The sequence below is a fragment of the Gambusia affinis genome, linkage group LG12 (assembly GCF_019740435.1).
Source record: "Gambusia affinis linkage group LG12, SWU_Gaff_1.0, whole genome shotgun sequence".
In the NCBI taxonomy this organism is placed as follows: Eukaryota; Metazoa; Chordata; class Actinopteri; order Cyprinodontiformes; family Poeciliidae; genus Gambusia; species Gambusia affinis.
Genome location: NC_057879.1, coordinates 1,916,898 through 1,931,685, shown reverse-complemented (window position 1 = coordinate 1,931,685; position 14,788 = coordinate 1,916,898). Strand labels below are relative to the sequence as shown.

The 14,788-nt window shown below is 38.1% G+C and overlaps 2 protein-coding genes across 2 annotated transcripts; both read right to left on the bottom strand.

The window, feature by feature from the left end:
• Positions 1-2,716: 2,716 nt before the first annotated feature.
• Positions 2,717-3,561, bottom strand: insl3 (insulin-like 3 (Leydig cell)). The gene is made up of 2 exons (XM_044132982.1): positions 3,308-3,561; positions 2,717-3,213 (listed from the first exon to the last, which is right to left on the bottom strand). The coding sequence occupies exons 1-2, from the start codon at positions 3,498-3,500 to the stop codon at positions 3,035-3,037; spliced, it is 372 nt and encodes a 123-aa protein (XP_043988917.1). The 5' UTR covers positions 3,501-3,561; the 3' UTR covers positions 2,717-3,034.
• Positions 3,562-10,022: 6,461 nt separating this feature from the next.
• Positions 10,023-13,968, bottom strand: si:rp71-39b20.4 (potassium voltage-gated channel subfamily V member 2). Its single transcript, XM_044132981.1, has 4 exons — positions 13,255-13,968; positions 12,520-13,153; positions 12,180-12,305; positions 10,023-10,483 (listed from the first exon to the last, which is right to left on the bottom strand). Exons 1-4 carry the CDS (start codon positions 13,779-13,781, stop codon positions 10,160-10,162), a joined length of 1,611 nt encoding a protein of 536 aa, XP_043988916.1. The 5' UTR covers positions 13,782-13,968; the 3' UTR covers positions 10,023-10,159.
• Between the last annotated feature and the right edge of the window lie 820 nt (positions 13,969-14,788).

Sequence of the window (14,788 nt, the reverse complement as noted above, 5' to 3'; positions counted from 1 at the left end):
TCTATCGATTTTCTTCTGACTCGACATTGACACCGCAAATAAATTTTGAATAGCTGCTCATTGCATTTGATAGATATTAAGAATAGTAAATAGATTTTTCCCTACTTTTTTCATTTACATTTCAGAGAAGTCTGTTCCTTAACAGTGCAGAGATATTAATACTTCTGGAAGGAGACAGAAATCTCACTCAAAGTTACAAACAAGTAAAAAAAAGAAAAAACCTCAATTTAAAATGAAATATCAGTGATGAGAAGTTTATGGAATAAGACAATTCCCCAGGAGAAATACTTATAACTGGACTGCCATCTATCTCAGTAAACATTTATACATAACATCTTCATAAAACTGGATTTGACATGGTTAAACCATCTGTTCATCATCATCTGCAGGATGCAGGATCATTTCAGCTCCGACTGGCATCAAGACAAAAACCTTCTGCCCAGTCTTACTCACAACAGTCAAAGATTAATATTTGTGCTTGAAGCCAGAAAACTGCTTTGAGGTTCTCAAACTTTCCCCTCTGTATTTCTCTTTTGGATAATAGATGTTGGAGGTTATTAGTTCTACTCAGTTCATTTGTTTGCATTTGTCTTACAAATATTAATATCAACATTTCTGGTTGTGGGAGAGCCAAGAAACCTCCATGCTGTAAATGATCCAGCAAAAATTAAATCAGAAATATGGATTTGTCCTCTGTGAGACAGCACAGACAATAAAACCAATTAGATGAAGACTAATTGCATGTAAAATGCAACACACCCTTCCCCAATTAAAAACAAATAAACCAATCAGAGGCTGTAGGCTGATCTTATTAGCTATTAAGAGCCATTTAGTGCTGCAGATAATCAGCACCACATTTGATTATCCACTGAGAGAATTACACACTGCTGGGTGTGTGGAGCTGGCTGGGTTACACAGATTATTTCTGTCATTACTGAGCTGAATGGCCTGTGTGGCCAGTCACATCATTTTGATGTTGCTGGATCAGGGAGAACAGAGTGCTGTAATTTGGACCCACACTGTGTCTCATTTGGATTTTGTAGCATATTTACGTGCAAACTCAACATAAGAATGTTAGTTTAAGGAATCCTTCTACATACGCAAGGTCAACTTCTTTATGAATTCTGTGTTTTATGGTTTTACACTTTATTTTTGTAAAATTATGTGCTGCCATTTGTTATTATTTACAAAAAGCAGACAGGGAATGATTAGAGACATGCAGCAAAGATCCCAAAGGCAGGAATCAAACCCTAGAAAGCCTCATATTTCAGACTGTGGCATAAACGGGCTCTGGTGAGAAATGTCAGCCTGGGAACAGGAGGTTTCACACAATAAACCGTATCCATAGACTGTGGTGCTTCTTGTAGGTATACTGCCCTGGGGAAGCCCCTCTAGACTGGCACAGGGGTCTCCAACTCCAGTCCCCTGGTGTCCTGCAACTTTTAGGGTTTTTTCACTCTTGATAGTCCAGTAGACTCGGTTCAACTGAGGCCCGAAGTTGCAACAATTTGCTCTGTCAAACTTCCAAAACCCTTTGAGAAACCTGTTCCCCTCCCTACCTGTGGTGGCACTGCACCAAGAAGTTCTTACTCTGTAGGTTCTTATCCTCATTATAAAAGATCTGTCCACAACTTTGGCTCATCAATGGGTACAATTTTCAAATGTGTGAAGGTTCTGCTATTATCCAAAGAGCAGCCAAAACGTTTGACCCAAGTCGTACAGTTCTGCCAAATGCTGCATATTTAAACTTTTAATGAATTAATGAATTAAACACAACAAAACATTACAGTTAAACAAATAGAATCAATACCAATACAGATGAAGTAAAATCAAGTCTCAGTTGGTTGACAGTCAATGAGTGAAAATAAGTTTTCCGACAAGTTTTAAACATGGACAGTGAGCGGTCTGTCGGATGTGCAAAGGCAGAGCGTTCCATAGCTCAAAGTAACAAACAGAGAAGCTTCCACTTACAACTGGGAATGACCGAGAGCAACTGGTCAACGGACCCTAGTGACCCAGAAGAAGTTCTGTTAAATAAGGCGAGGCAAGTCTATTTAAAATCTTCAAAGCAAACAAAATAACCTTAAAATAAACTCTAAAATACACGGAATCCAGGACAGAAGAAATGTTCTCTCTCAAATATTCCTGTTAGCAGACGGGAGCAGCATTTTGCACCAGCCTGGCTGACTTCAACATTTTCTGACATAAAGCCTTATTTCTGTTTATTATGATGATTTTTCTGCTTTAATAAATTTAAGCTGAAATGTGAGTGTAATATTTAAGACTCTTATTACACCAGACAGAAAAAAAACATCATTTTAAGATAGAAAAATTGGCAAATGAAAAAAATCTATGATAATAAAAACCTTATTTTCAAAAGAAGTTCGTTTTTTTTAATCTAACAAACTAGGCTGATCAGAATTCATATTCTAATTTACTGAATAGTGTTGACCCACATCAGCCACCTCTCTGAAACTGCCATGATAATGTAATACACAAAAACAAATCTTCTCATTTAAAACTGGGAAGGTATTAATTGAGACTGTTTGTTTTTGCCCCTACAGAGGTGTCTTCTGATGTCATTTTTTCCATGACAGCAAGAGAAAACAGATCCAACACTGATTATGATTGGATGACACCTTCTTTATCATGAAACATTTTCTTCATCTTTTTGACCTTGTTCTGATTGATTGGGTGCAGAAAAACATCCCAGGCATGACTTTGTAATCATCAGAGGTTTATTGCAGTGCGCATCAGCTGCACTGATTGCATTGAAATAAATTATTCTAATACAAATAAATAGCATCTGATTTGACTCCATAAAGCCAGTGTTTACTTTGGTTTTTTACTTCCTGTTGCACACAGAACAATTCATCCTACAGTAACTGATTTGACACTTTTCTTGCTTCATATGAAACATGTAGAATTATCAGACTAGATTTCTCAGAAATTGGGTTACTTGGCAGAGGTTTCACAGGATTTCACAGACCAAAAAAATATCTCTTCAGCTGTCGGACAAGTGGGAGAGCTGTTCTTAGCAAAACTGAATCAGCTCTTTCATGCTGCATCCTTTCTCACAGCAAATGTCAGATATTTTTCCAGCAGATCGTCTGATTCGAAAGGTCAGGGGGTCCCAATGAGGTGCCAAAGAGGAGGAGGGGATTTGGAGTGTCTCTGAAGCCTGGTTCTCCTCAGTGGAGGCATCCTGGTCCCCTATGCAGAAGTAAGAGATCAAATATTTAAAGAGAAAACCAGAAGAAATTGTGATCCCAACATGAGATCAAACTCTTAGACAGAGAAAACTTACAGCCAGTGGTGAGCTGCTGTTGGCTCAGTTCTGGGTCCAGGATGCTTCTCCTCAGCCGAGAGTTCCCACAGGACGAGACGGCCAGACGGATCAGCTCTCGCCCGCACATCTTAATCCTGTCCTGTGCCTGAGCCAGCCGCGCCGCAGCCAGCAGCACCACCAGCAGACCCAGCAGCCACCTTGCAGCAGCCATGGTGTGACGTGTAGATGGTTGGTCAGCAGAGGGAAATGACTTGTTGAAGTTATGATGAGTGAGGCTGGCAGATTTCTGACCTATTCAAGGAACCTGTAGGGGCTTTTATAGTTAGTGTGTGTCACTCATGGCTGCGCTTAAAAAAAAAATGCTTAGTCTGGCAGGTTTTCTTCAAAAGATGTGTTCGGCCTTGCTGAGGGAAATGGATGTTCTGAGCCACAAATAAGTCCAAAACTCAAGGCTGAAACTGACATAAAGATAAAAACCTGATTTCATAATGCTCCACCACAAATGCTACAAAAGCTAAGTGTAAATATCATAAAAGTGATTTATATTGGCTTAATGAGAGATGTGTTTGCCCAGTATCTTAAGACATCCCGAAGGATGGCAGCTAATTGGAGGAGAGAGGAACTAGGAAAGATGATGTCAAGGATACTGACGCAGCTCGGTCACCTCAGGCCGTGCTCCACTTGGAAAATCCTAATAGTGATATCTGCTTCATGTGACAGCACAGGGGGAAAAGCAAATAGTGGCACATTAACTTGTGAAATGTACCTATGCGTACATTTTGAAGCTGAAGTAAAGATAATGTCCAACAACAAACCCTGGAGTGCTTTTGGTGGTGCTTCTGCGTGAGCCTCCTGTTCCAAAACAAAATACACATTCCAGGACGAGGAGCATTCTGCAAAACACATCAACTCTTTACAAAGTCCATCCTTTATCTAATACGCTTATCCTTATAAAGTCACCAGGGGGAGCTGGTGTCTACCTCCAGGTTGCCAGTCCATTGCATAATAATATAATAATAAATAATATATTTCAGAAGAATTTTGGTTTTCTCAGAACTGAAAGTACAAGAATAAAAAATCCCAAACTGTGTTCAACTGTTTCTGACTGCTTGAAGAACCTTAACAGTTAATAACCAAAACTTCAACACAAATGTTGAACTTTATTCAACTAAAAATGTACAAAACAGTGAAGTGAAAAAGTGGTTTAGAGTTTATCCGTGAATGTTAATTTGAGGAAGCTAAACATTTTCAAAGTTAGCAAGAGTGCTAAATGTCTAAACGAAAAACCTGTTCAGCTATCAGCGCATTGGCGGAACTGTGCCCACATATCCCATTACCAAAACCCATTCAATGTAATCTGCTGTAAATGTCAAGTTGGTTCTTAAAACGTCAACTTTTAGAATTTCATAATCAAGATGAGCCTTGATTACTCTCAATTTACATTATATAAAGGTTCATATGAAAATAAATAATAAACAAAAAGACAGACAGAAAGAATTTTTTAAATAATCAACTAAAATAATATGCACTGTTCTTCATCTAATATTTAATCTTCTTCACTTCAAGTCCTAGTAATGACCACTGAACTTTTCTGTCTGCTGCAACAAATCAAACTATGTGTAGTTAGAATGGTTGCATAGTGTCCCTCAAAACTTGTTTCATGTTTATTAATAAGAAGTTTTTGTTAACCTCATTTTCATTTTGAGGCAATAAACAGTTCTTAATCAATATCTACAGAGCCAGCTGAACAGCTTCATGCAGATAATTAACTTTTTCTTGTGGTGTATGGTGGTATGATTTAAAAGCGGCTGCACAAGATGATTCAGTCAGTCTGAAGACTGCAGAGCTGCAAGATGAGTTCATGCTGCCACAAGCATGACTCTGAACCAGTACGGTTACTAACGGGACTGTCAGATGACTCAGCTGTTGTTAATTCACATAACACACTTCCAAGGTCAAAGGCTTAGGTCTGTGAGATTTCCAGTGACTTAGTTTATTCCTGTCCCTTTGGGTCTGTCTGGGTCATGAAAACCAGCCAAGGTTTGTCAGGACTTCTGAGTTTTTATTGGTGGTGGCAGCATTATAAAACTCCTGGTATTTCTCCTCTCAGCTGATCTTGTGACGCTACTGCACATTTTTTTCTTCAAGACAAAATTTTGCTCATGAAGAAATGTTATAAAACAGAAACATATTCAATTCTGCAGTGGTTAAATAGAGAAAATAGATTTTTTTTTTCTCTCCTGTGAACTACAGTCATGGATATAGACCAATAAAAACAAGCAAACAATGAATCATTAAGAAAATGAAATAAAATAAATTAGTTTATATGTTCACAGCCAACATTGGTCACTTTTGCTTATTATTAAAAATGCTTTACTTGAAGTACATTATTTTAAGAAATATTAAGTTATTCATTTGCTTTGTTTTGTTGTTTTTTGGTTGTTGTTTTGTTTTATACAACCAGTTATTTGTAACCCTACTAACCTACTAATCATTTGCACAAACCCTTTTGCCAGTCAGACAGCATTGACATTTCAGGAGCTTGGAAAACATAGGGAGGGAGGAAACTCTGATCCGTCTCTCTCCAAGTCACCCACAGTCTGAAATCCTCTTTGCTGCTTTCTTCTTCTCTGCTCAACCCTCAAATTTTCTGTAGCACGTAGATTCTGTTTCAATTCAATTTGATTTTTTTTTTTTTTGTAGCGCCAGTCCACAACACTTGTCATCTTGAGGCACATTATATAAAAAAATTTAAAATGTAAAACTTTGAGAGATTTGGACACTGAGCTGGTCAAGGTAGAAGAGTAATTTTTTGTCAGGAGAATCAATCCAAGTTTTTTTTTCCACATGTTTTTGGACCATATCCAGCTGAATGACCCAATTATAACTAATATCTAGTTAACTTTAAGATTTCATCACATTTTTTATTTAGAATCTGAGTTCACACAGTCTAACGGGTTCCCAGAATCCTCAGGACAGAATAAGTCCCATAGTGTCACAGATAATCTACACTAAAAAAAATTAACTTAGGGGGTTATCACATTAACAAAAGAATATCATGTACTTTTAACTAAATAAGTTCATGTTTCAAACAAAAATGTGATACAATCATGTTGGATAAACAAGAAATTCAACAACTTCACATTTATGAAATTTAATCATGTTGAGATAACATGATTTTATTATAGTTAAACTGATCTCGTGCTGAAGCCGAATGAGATCACGGGATATCATGCGAGTTCACGCGAGACAATCGTTTTTGTCTCAACTTGAATAACGTATTCAGGTTGAGATAACGTGATTCAATTTAGTCAGATTCAATTCCCTCCAAAGAGGGTCTAGCGAGATCAGGGGATCACGAGAGATTATGGAAGATCACGCGAGATAACTGTTTTGCACCTGGGAAAACTTCAAAGCGGTTTTAGTAACACATTAAACTATAGATATTTGTTTTTTTCTGCAGGGGAAGAACTGCACTATAACAGTGCAGTTCTTAAATGCACTGTTACAGAGTATTCAAGTTCAGCATGAAGCATGTTTGTTGAGCTAACCTAATTTTCATGAGTTGGATCAACTTAATAAGTAGTGTGAAGGTATCACTGTAGCATGAGTTGGTTTCTCCAGCGTGCTGTGGTGGGACAGGGTTTTAGCACACTGCACGTTTGGAGGCCTTAGTCCTCGATGTGGACGTCACTGGTTCGAGTCCCAGCAACCTTTGCTGCATGTTTTCATCCTGTCTGCCTACTGTCTCAAAAAAAAATATGAGCCACTAACGCTGCAAAAACTCTTCGGAAAAAAAAGTTGGTTTCAACTAAATTGCCGTTAATCTTAGTCAAGTAAATTATTTGGTCCAAAGCGTTGCAAATTAGTTGGGCTGGCTCTTTTAAATTACATTGGATCTAACTACAGTAAATGAGTTGAATCAACCTTAATAAATTAAATTGAGCCAACACATTTTATTTAAATTAGAATAACCATAATATATTAAGTTCAGCCAACACGTTTGATTTAGAATCACCCATAGAATAACCATAATGACATAAGTTGAGCCATCACAATTGCTTTACATTGGAATAATCATAATAAATTAAGATGACCTAACACATTTTAAATAGGAGTAACAGAATTACATGGTGCTGAAATAAAGCAAAGTAATCAGGTGAAAAACCTTTCCATATTTTTTTTGTGTTCATCCAAAGAGTTATTTTTTTCAGTGTATCAGACAGAACAGTGGTAGATCCTTCTAACCTCTCAACTCATCTGATTGTAGATGTTTTCTAATGGTTGCTAGGGAGAAGATTAGCAACCAGGTCAGTCCTCCCCAACCAACCTGCTCTTTGTGTGTGATGCCAAGACAAACATGGCATCTAGCTGGGGTTAGTGGCTTCTGTGTCACATTATATTTCTTCCCCAGGGAAACTCATAAATTGCTTATAAGAAGTTCCTTGAAAATCTGATCAACCCAAAAACACTTAAGCAATAATCTATAAAAATATATATTTTTAAGGAGATTCTAAGATATTTTGAATTTTTTTAATGTAGTTCTTAAAACTGGACACCCCCCACTCCCTCTTCTCCTGCAGCATACATAAACTTCTGAAATGAAACAGGATTCCATTGTTATGCTTTTTTTTTTTTGTCTAATGAATATCTGGAAAATGGTGTCAACTCATAAAAAGCCACCTGGAGATGGTCTCTGGTCCATTCTTTTGCTTCTCTACACCTAAGAAGTAAAGCATCCAGAAAGCTGGAGGAACTAAACAAAGATTGCTGTGTAATTACAGTAATAAATACCAGTGGCCATATGTTTGCATTTTAGGAGTCTGGTCTATGTCAGAACGAAAGCTTTATCCTCCAAAGTGTCCTGTAAGTACTTAAACAGGACCTGACTGTATGCACCTGATCAGATTATTCTGTTACAGAAATAGAACAGAACATGATTGACTTTTAGTCAGCCAGCCAATGCAGGAGCTAATCCGGCTAATCCTTGACAACAAAATTAAACCCTTGGCCTCTTCTCTCCACTGACACGCCCCTTCACTCCATCTTTCCCTTCAACTTAAGTAACCTAAGCAACGTGCTTAGAAGGTCATCTGACAGGAGCTCAATTTTTACTAATAATGTGAGGCATGGGGAGGTGCATGGTGGTGTGGGATAGAGACAGGCTGCCAACTGATCAGTTTGTGTGATTTTCTTTCTTAGATTGGAAAGTTTTAAACCAGAAATTAGAAGATGTTATCATGATGGCTGATACAGTACCCTGGAGAAGTATCAGTCTCCTCATTGATTTCCTCTGTTTTTGTTTTTTGCCACAGTTAAATGTTTCAGAGCACCAAACTAAATTTAACATCAGACAAAGATCAGTTATCAACTGTTGATTTAATTTCGTAAGAGGAAAAAAGCTTTCTTAAGCCTGCAGATGGTGGTGCCACCACTGGCAGCAAAAACCTCCATATGGAGCACAAATGGCCTGTTTAAAGTTCTGCTATGGGGTCTCAGTTGGACTTACATCTAGACGTAAACCTGAATGTTGTTGGTTTCTATTCAAAGGTGAACCTGCAGCTTACTTTGGATCCTTATCGTGTTGAATTTCCTCTGAAAAGCAGAATTTATGGTTCCTTTAAATACAGTAGGTCATCCAGGTCCTGAAGCAGTGACACAGCCTCAGACCATCTCACCAACATCTCTGTGCTTAGCTGTAGACATGATACTCTTTTTCAGAAATGCAGTCTTAATTTTACATGTGATTCCATGCATGCCTTCTAGAAAATTCCACTTTTGTATCGTCTGTCCACACAATATCTTCTGAAAAGTCTTGGGTTGTATGTTTTTTGGTGAGTGAGAGACTGGCCTGTGAGTTGCTTTGGTCAGCAGTGGATTGGCCTTGGCACTTCACTGTGGATGCTTTTGCTGCCCAGTTTTCTTCTTACTGTGGAATTGTGAACATTGACCTCAAGTTAGTCTTTCTGGGTTCTACTGTGACGTCCTTGATGAGTTATTGGAGTCTTTTAGTTCTTTTGGTAGGCCTGTTATTACTGAAAAGGTTCACTATTGTTTCAGCTTTCCTCCATTTGAAAAAAATGTTCTTACTGTGGTGTCCTGGCGTCTCAAATCCTAAAAAAGTTGCTGTGTAACTCTTTCTATATGTCAATATGTTTGTTTCTGCTCTGTTTCTTTAGATCATAGTACGATGTGTTGCCTTTCAAGATGTCCAAGCCTATTTCATGTTTTTTTTTTCTCCTAATGAGTAAAAATATTATTTAAAATAGTTTTTTTCCATTCACTGAGGTTAATTTACATACAAAAATTTGTTTGGCGATCTGAAACATTAAAGTGCAGAAGAAATTAGTAAGGAGGCTAATTTTTATGTCGTATTTGCCAAAGGTTTTGAAAAGGTTTAAAAAACATTTTCTCTTGCAGAGACAGGATAAGCTGTCTCTGCTTTTCTATACTAAAGGATAGAAAAGCACAGTTCATGAAAAATACTTTCAATAAAAAATTCAACAGTATAATTTAACGCTGCTTTATTCATTTTGTAATATTGGAACTTGAAATCCTTGACATCTATTTGAGTTTAGTCAGCATTAGTTGCAGACAGAGCTATCCTTGGAAGTAGATAACAGGCTGTCCAAAGGAGGAACCCAGTCCACCTGACAGAAGAATGATCTGTCACCCAAAGCGTTTAGCGGGACCAATTGCCACAGCTTACTGCTTATCTCTGTGTACTGCTGCTTCCGTGTCCTCTCCTTAGATTAATCAGATCAGCTCCATAGGCTCAGCAATCCAGGCAGATGGGGTCTTTATATTCTCCAGACCCATGGGTGATAAGGCCATTTTGGGTTAGAGATGATACAATTAGGTGGCAAAGTCTCAATCCTCAAAGTCGTAGTCAAAGTCAGTATGTCTTCCACTGGGGCGATAGTGAATTTCATCATCTGAATCTTCAGGTGGCGGTTCGAAGCAGCGGTCGAATTTACGCCGCAGCCTTCTCCGGAGCTGGAATGTGCGCTCTGTGTTGGAAAATGAATATTCCTGCTCCTTCAGTTTGGCATAGTAGTCAGAGAACTTGTTGAAAAGAATGGAAATGGGCATTCCATTAAGAATGATGCCAAAAGAGATGCAGGCAAATGCCACGCAGCGGCCAAGGTAGGAGACTGGGACGACATCTCCATAACCAACAGTAGAGATGCTCACCTACAGGAAGGAGAAAGCAGTGTCAGCTTTCAGATACCCACAAGTACTTTTTACCTTTTGTCCCCACCCAAGTTTTACCTTCCAAAAACTCTTTCCATCATTCCATTAGATCTGTTTGGTTTTTAGTTTCTGTCCTTTGTTAGGGTAGCTAAGACTGAGTAGAACTAAATAAATCTGATGTAGCACTACTACCTACAGCTTCATGCTACCAATAAAAATATTAAACCCATACTTCAGGCTTCAGACACATGAATAACAGTTAAATAAATCCCCCTGTCTTTGAATGGGAGAAGAGGGGGAACAAGGAATTTCAAACCCAGAAAGCTAATACAGTTTTTAAAAAGGCAAACACTGAACTTCCCTAAAACATTTCATTTTTGTGATTTTATTTAAGTCCATTGAAAGAGTAATTATGGCTCTGTGAATAGATGATATATTTTAAAGTCTACAATAATTTTAAACTTACTGCAAAATCATATTGTTGGTCTCTGCTCAGTGGGAATGAAAAAATCCTTAATAAAAGTGCTGTACCCAACTGGTGGGAACATTTTCAGTTTGAGTTTGGCTAAAATCAATTGAAACAGTGAGGTCTCACAAGGTTGTTAGCTCCCTTCACTTTGGGATGTAATTACTCCTCAAGAACCTAACAGTGAAATGATATCGTTTTACTATATGCTGATCTTGACAAGCTCATGGTCCTATGTGTTCCCATCAGAGCACTTAAATCTCAAGCTGTAGGTTTACTGATAGTTAAGCACATCTAAAGGAAAGGAGGCAGGTCTGTTACTTATCAAGTTTCTCTCCTGTACATCCCTTCTACTTTTTAAAGAAGCGGTATTGTGTATTTTCTAGCTGTGTAATGCACAGCCAAGTAACTAAGTTTGCAGTTTTAGCTCCCTCTCTTACAAAGGAAGATGTTTTTGTGTATAGTAACTTTGTCCTTGCTCAAGATACAATAAGTGATAAATGGGATTTTATCATTAACTCAATTTCTGTTATATTATAATTAAACAACAATGAACTGCTTTTCATATTATATGAATTTGTCTTTAGTGAATTTAATGGCACTGGAACAAATTATTTTTACATAAATTGTTTTGGTAACAAGCAGATAGAAATTTGGTGTTGGTGTGTTACATTCTTTTGAGAACTACTGCTATATAAATAAATCAAATTGAACTCAAAAGGTTTTTCCCTTTTAATAATAAGGGGAAATCTGTAACAAACTTTTTAATTATTGAAAAACAGCTGAAACACTGAGTTTATCTAAACTAAAAACCCACCTGTTTGGAAGTGCTTTTGAAACACAACAAATTAAGAATTTAATGATGGTGATGATTAAATTTTTCATTCTATGTTGCATGACTTTGTGTTTTTGTGCACTTTGAAATGCCCTGTTGCTGAAATGTGCCATACAAATAAAATTTGATTGATTGATTGATTGATTGATTGATTGATTGATTGATTGATTGATTGATTGATTGATTGATCGATCGATCGATCGATCGATCGATCGATCGATCGATTGATTGATTGATTGATTGATTGATTGATTGATTGATTGATTGATTGATTGATTGATTGATTGATTGATTGATTGATTGATTGATTGATTGATTGATTGATTGATTGATTGATTGATTGATTGATAACCAAGAGGTTGTTGTAAAAAGATTAATGTTTAGGCTTGACTCACTGCGGCCCACCACCAGGCATCTGGTATGCTGCTGAATGGAGTCCCAGGCTGATCCGCCTCAACAGAATGCATGAGAGCAGAGAAGGTGAAGATGCCCATGGCGATGAAGAGAAACAGACAGCATACCTGCGATTTAATGAGAAACACATTACCAGCTGCCTGCTCCTACTGCAGATCTGTTTCTAATGTATATTTTTACAATCTGATAGGTGATGTGTTGTGTTTTTCCCTTTTTCGAATTGAGTGTCATTCCAGTTTTTTATTTTTATTGAATTCTACACAAATAAAAACTTCCAATGATGACTATGTACGTTTGTGCTTCTTAACCTTGAGTTCATACCTGCTCAGAGCACTGGCGGATGGTGAAGCCGAAGGCCCTCATGCCAGTGGAGTGACGAGCGAGTTTAAGGATACGAAAGATTCGCATCAGCTTGACCACTTTGAGCACCTTGCTGATCTTACTGACTCGCGACATGGCTTTCAGATCTTCTTTTGCACTAGCATCTTCTGCATCTATAACAAATGTCTCAACGATTATCTGGACAAAGTAGGGCATGACAGCGACCACATCAACAAAATTGAGGGCACTCCTCAAAAAATGTTTGATGTTGGAAGTGGTGACTAGACGTAAAAAGTATTCTAGAGTGAAGAAGAGGATGGAAGCAATCTCCACCCATTCCATGAAGGTTTTGCCTGCAACTTTGTATTCCCTAAGTTCCTGTACAGTGTTCATTGTCATGGCCACAATGGAGATGAGAACAAAAAGACTGGAAAACACAGCAAAGGCTTTGGCTGGTAGGGATGAGTATGGATTCTCCATCAAATCCCAGAGAATCTTTCGCAAACCTCCCAGAAACATGGTCTTGTAGCATTCATCATCCTGGTGAGGTTTAATCTCATCAACCAGCTCCTGGTTAACCTTCAGTTCGTCTCTGATGTCATCTACCTTCTCCTCAAACAATATCCGACAGCACCTGCGAAAAACATTTTCACAAGAGTACCTTCCTTAGCTCTCCTTAAAATACACACAACAGCTAACGATAAAGATTTTGAATACAAAATACATGAAGAATACCTTGGAGTGTCTTTCAGTTTCAGCCCCCAGAATGACAGCTCTTCCTCAAAGTTGACAGGACAGAGGCTGTCCATCACCCAGAGGACATTGCTGCAGTAGAAGTGAAATATGTAATGGAAAAACATAGGGTCCCTATCAAAGAATAACTCATTGCTCACAACATTATAATCATCACAGAGAGTGAGCCGCTTCACTGGATCACCACACAGGGCAAGGGTTCCGATCCTGGTCCTTGGATATCGGAGTGCCAAGTGCTTTGGGATGTGGAATATTTTTCCACCTATATTTAGGTTGACCATGTTTGATCTTCTGGGGTTGGGCAAATCTTCCGCCTTTATTTTTTTCCCATCCGGACTGTCGAGGTTGTCCATCGAAGTCCATGGTTTTACTGAGCTGTCCTGTGAAAAGGGAAATATATATTCTTCTTCTTCTGTGCTCTGTGAAAAGCTCAGATCCCGCTTCACACTGGCAAAAAGACTAGAGCGACGCTTTTTCAGCGCCTTCAGCTTGGGCTTTATGGCTGCCATTGTGCCCGCTCCTTAGCAGTACAACCAGCTGAAGGTTTTGTGCCAAGTTAGGATCAAGTTGATGAAAAACAGCAAGAAAATTCCATGACAATCACACAAGCAAAAGATTGCACCTCAAAATCATCCTGCCTGTGGGTGAAATACAGCTGACGAAAGAGATACCAATCTTTTGAGTCAGAGAGCATGAAAATCAGCAGCATATGTTAAGGATTCAGTGCCTTCTCTGATTCTGTAATCCTATTGATGTTCTCTCTGTCCCAGAGCACGTTAAAAATACTGTTCACTGGGATTAGTACTGTGATTTAGGGCTTTGAATTCTCAGAGAGCAAGAAGGCGGAAAGAGTGATGTAATGACAGTATTGCTGACAAGGCTACGTACTGTACATGCTAATGCCACAGAAACGAACTATAGTCGTACAATTTTATCATTTTGCTAAACTGATAATATCATATCGAATGTATGCTTTAAAGTCAATATGAAGAAAATAACTTTAAATGACTCACTTATACATACATAAATAAACACTCTTTTATTTATACATATAAATAAAAGAGTGTTACACTGCTCTTCAGTTCTTTTCATTTTCTGTTGGATACATGTGAAGCCTTTGACATGCCCATTCTAGCTATTTTACTTTGTTTTTCTAAAATCAATTAGCAGTTGGCTGTGTGTTTGGGACTCATGTTGGAAATTCATTCTCATTTCCAACATAAGGATGTACCAACATTCCCATGTTGGTACATTCTCCCTGAGAATCACACAAGCAAATGATTGCACCTCAAAATCATCATTATCAAGAAGGATCTATTCTTCGGAAACCTGGTGTGAATTTCCACTTTTTCTCCGAGCAAATTCCTTCATTGCATTGCAGATGTCAAAGCATGGATGTCTTTGAATTTTTTACATTTCGGTGAGCAAAAAACAAGGTTTACATCTAACAACAGTTCTAATGCTCATCTATATCTGTGTCCTTTAAATGGAGCATCTTACTCAGACTGCAACGAAC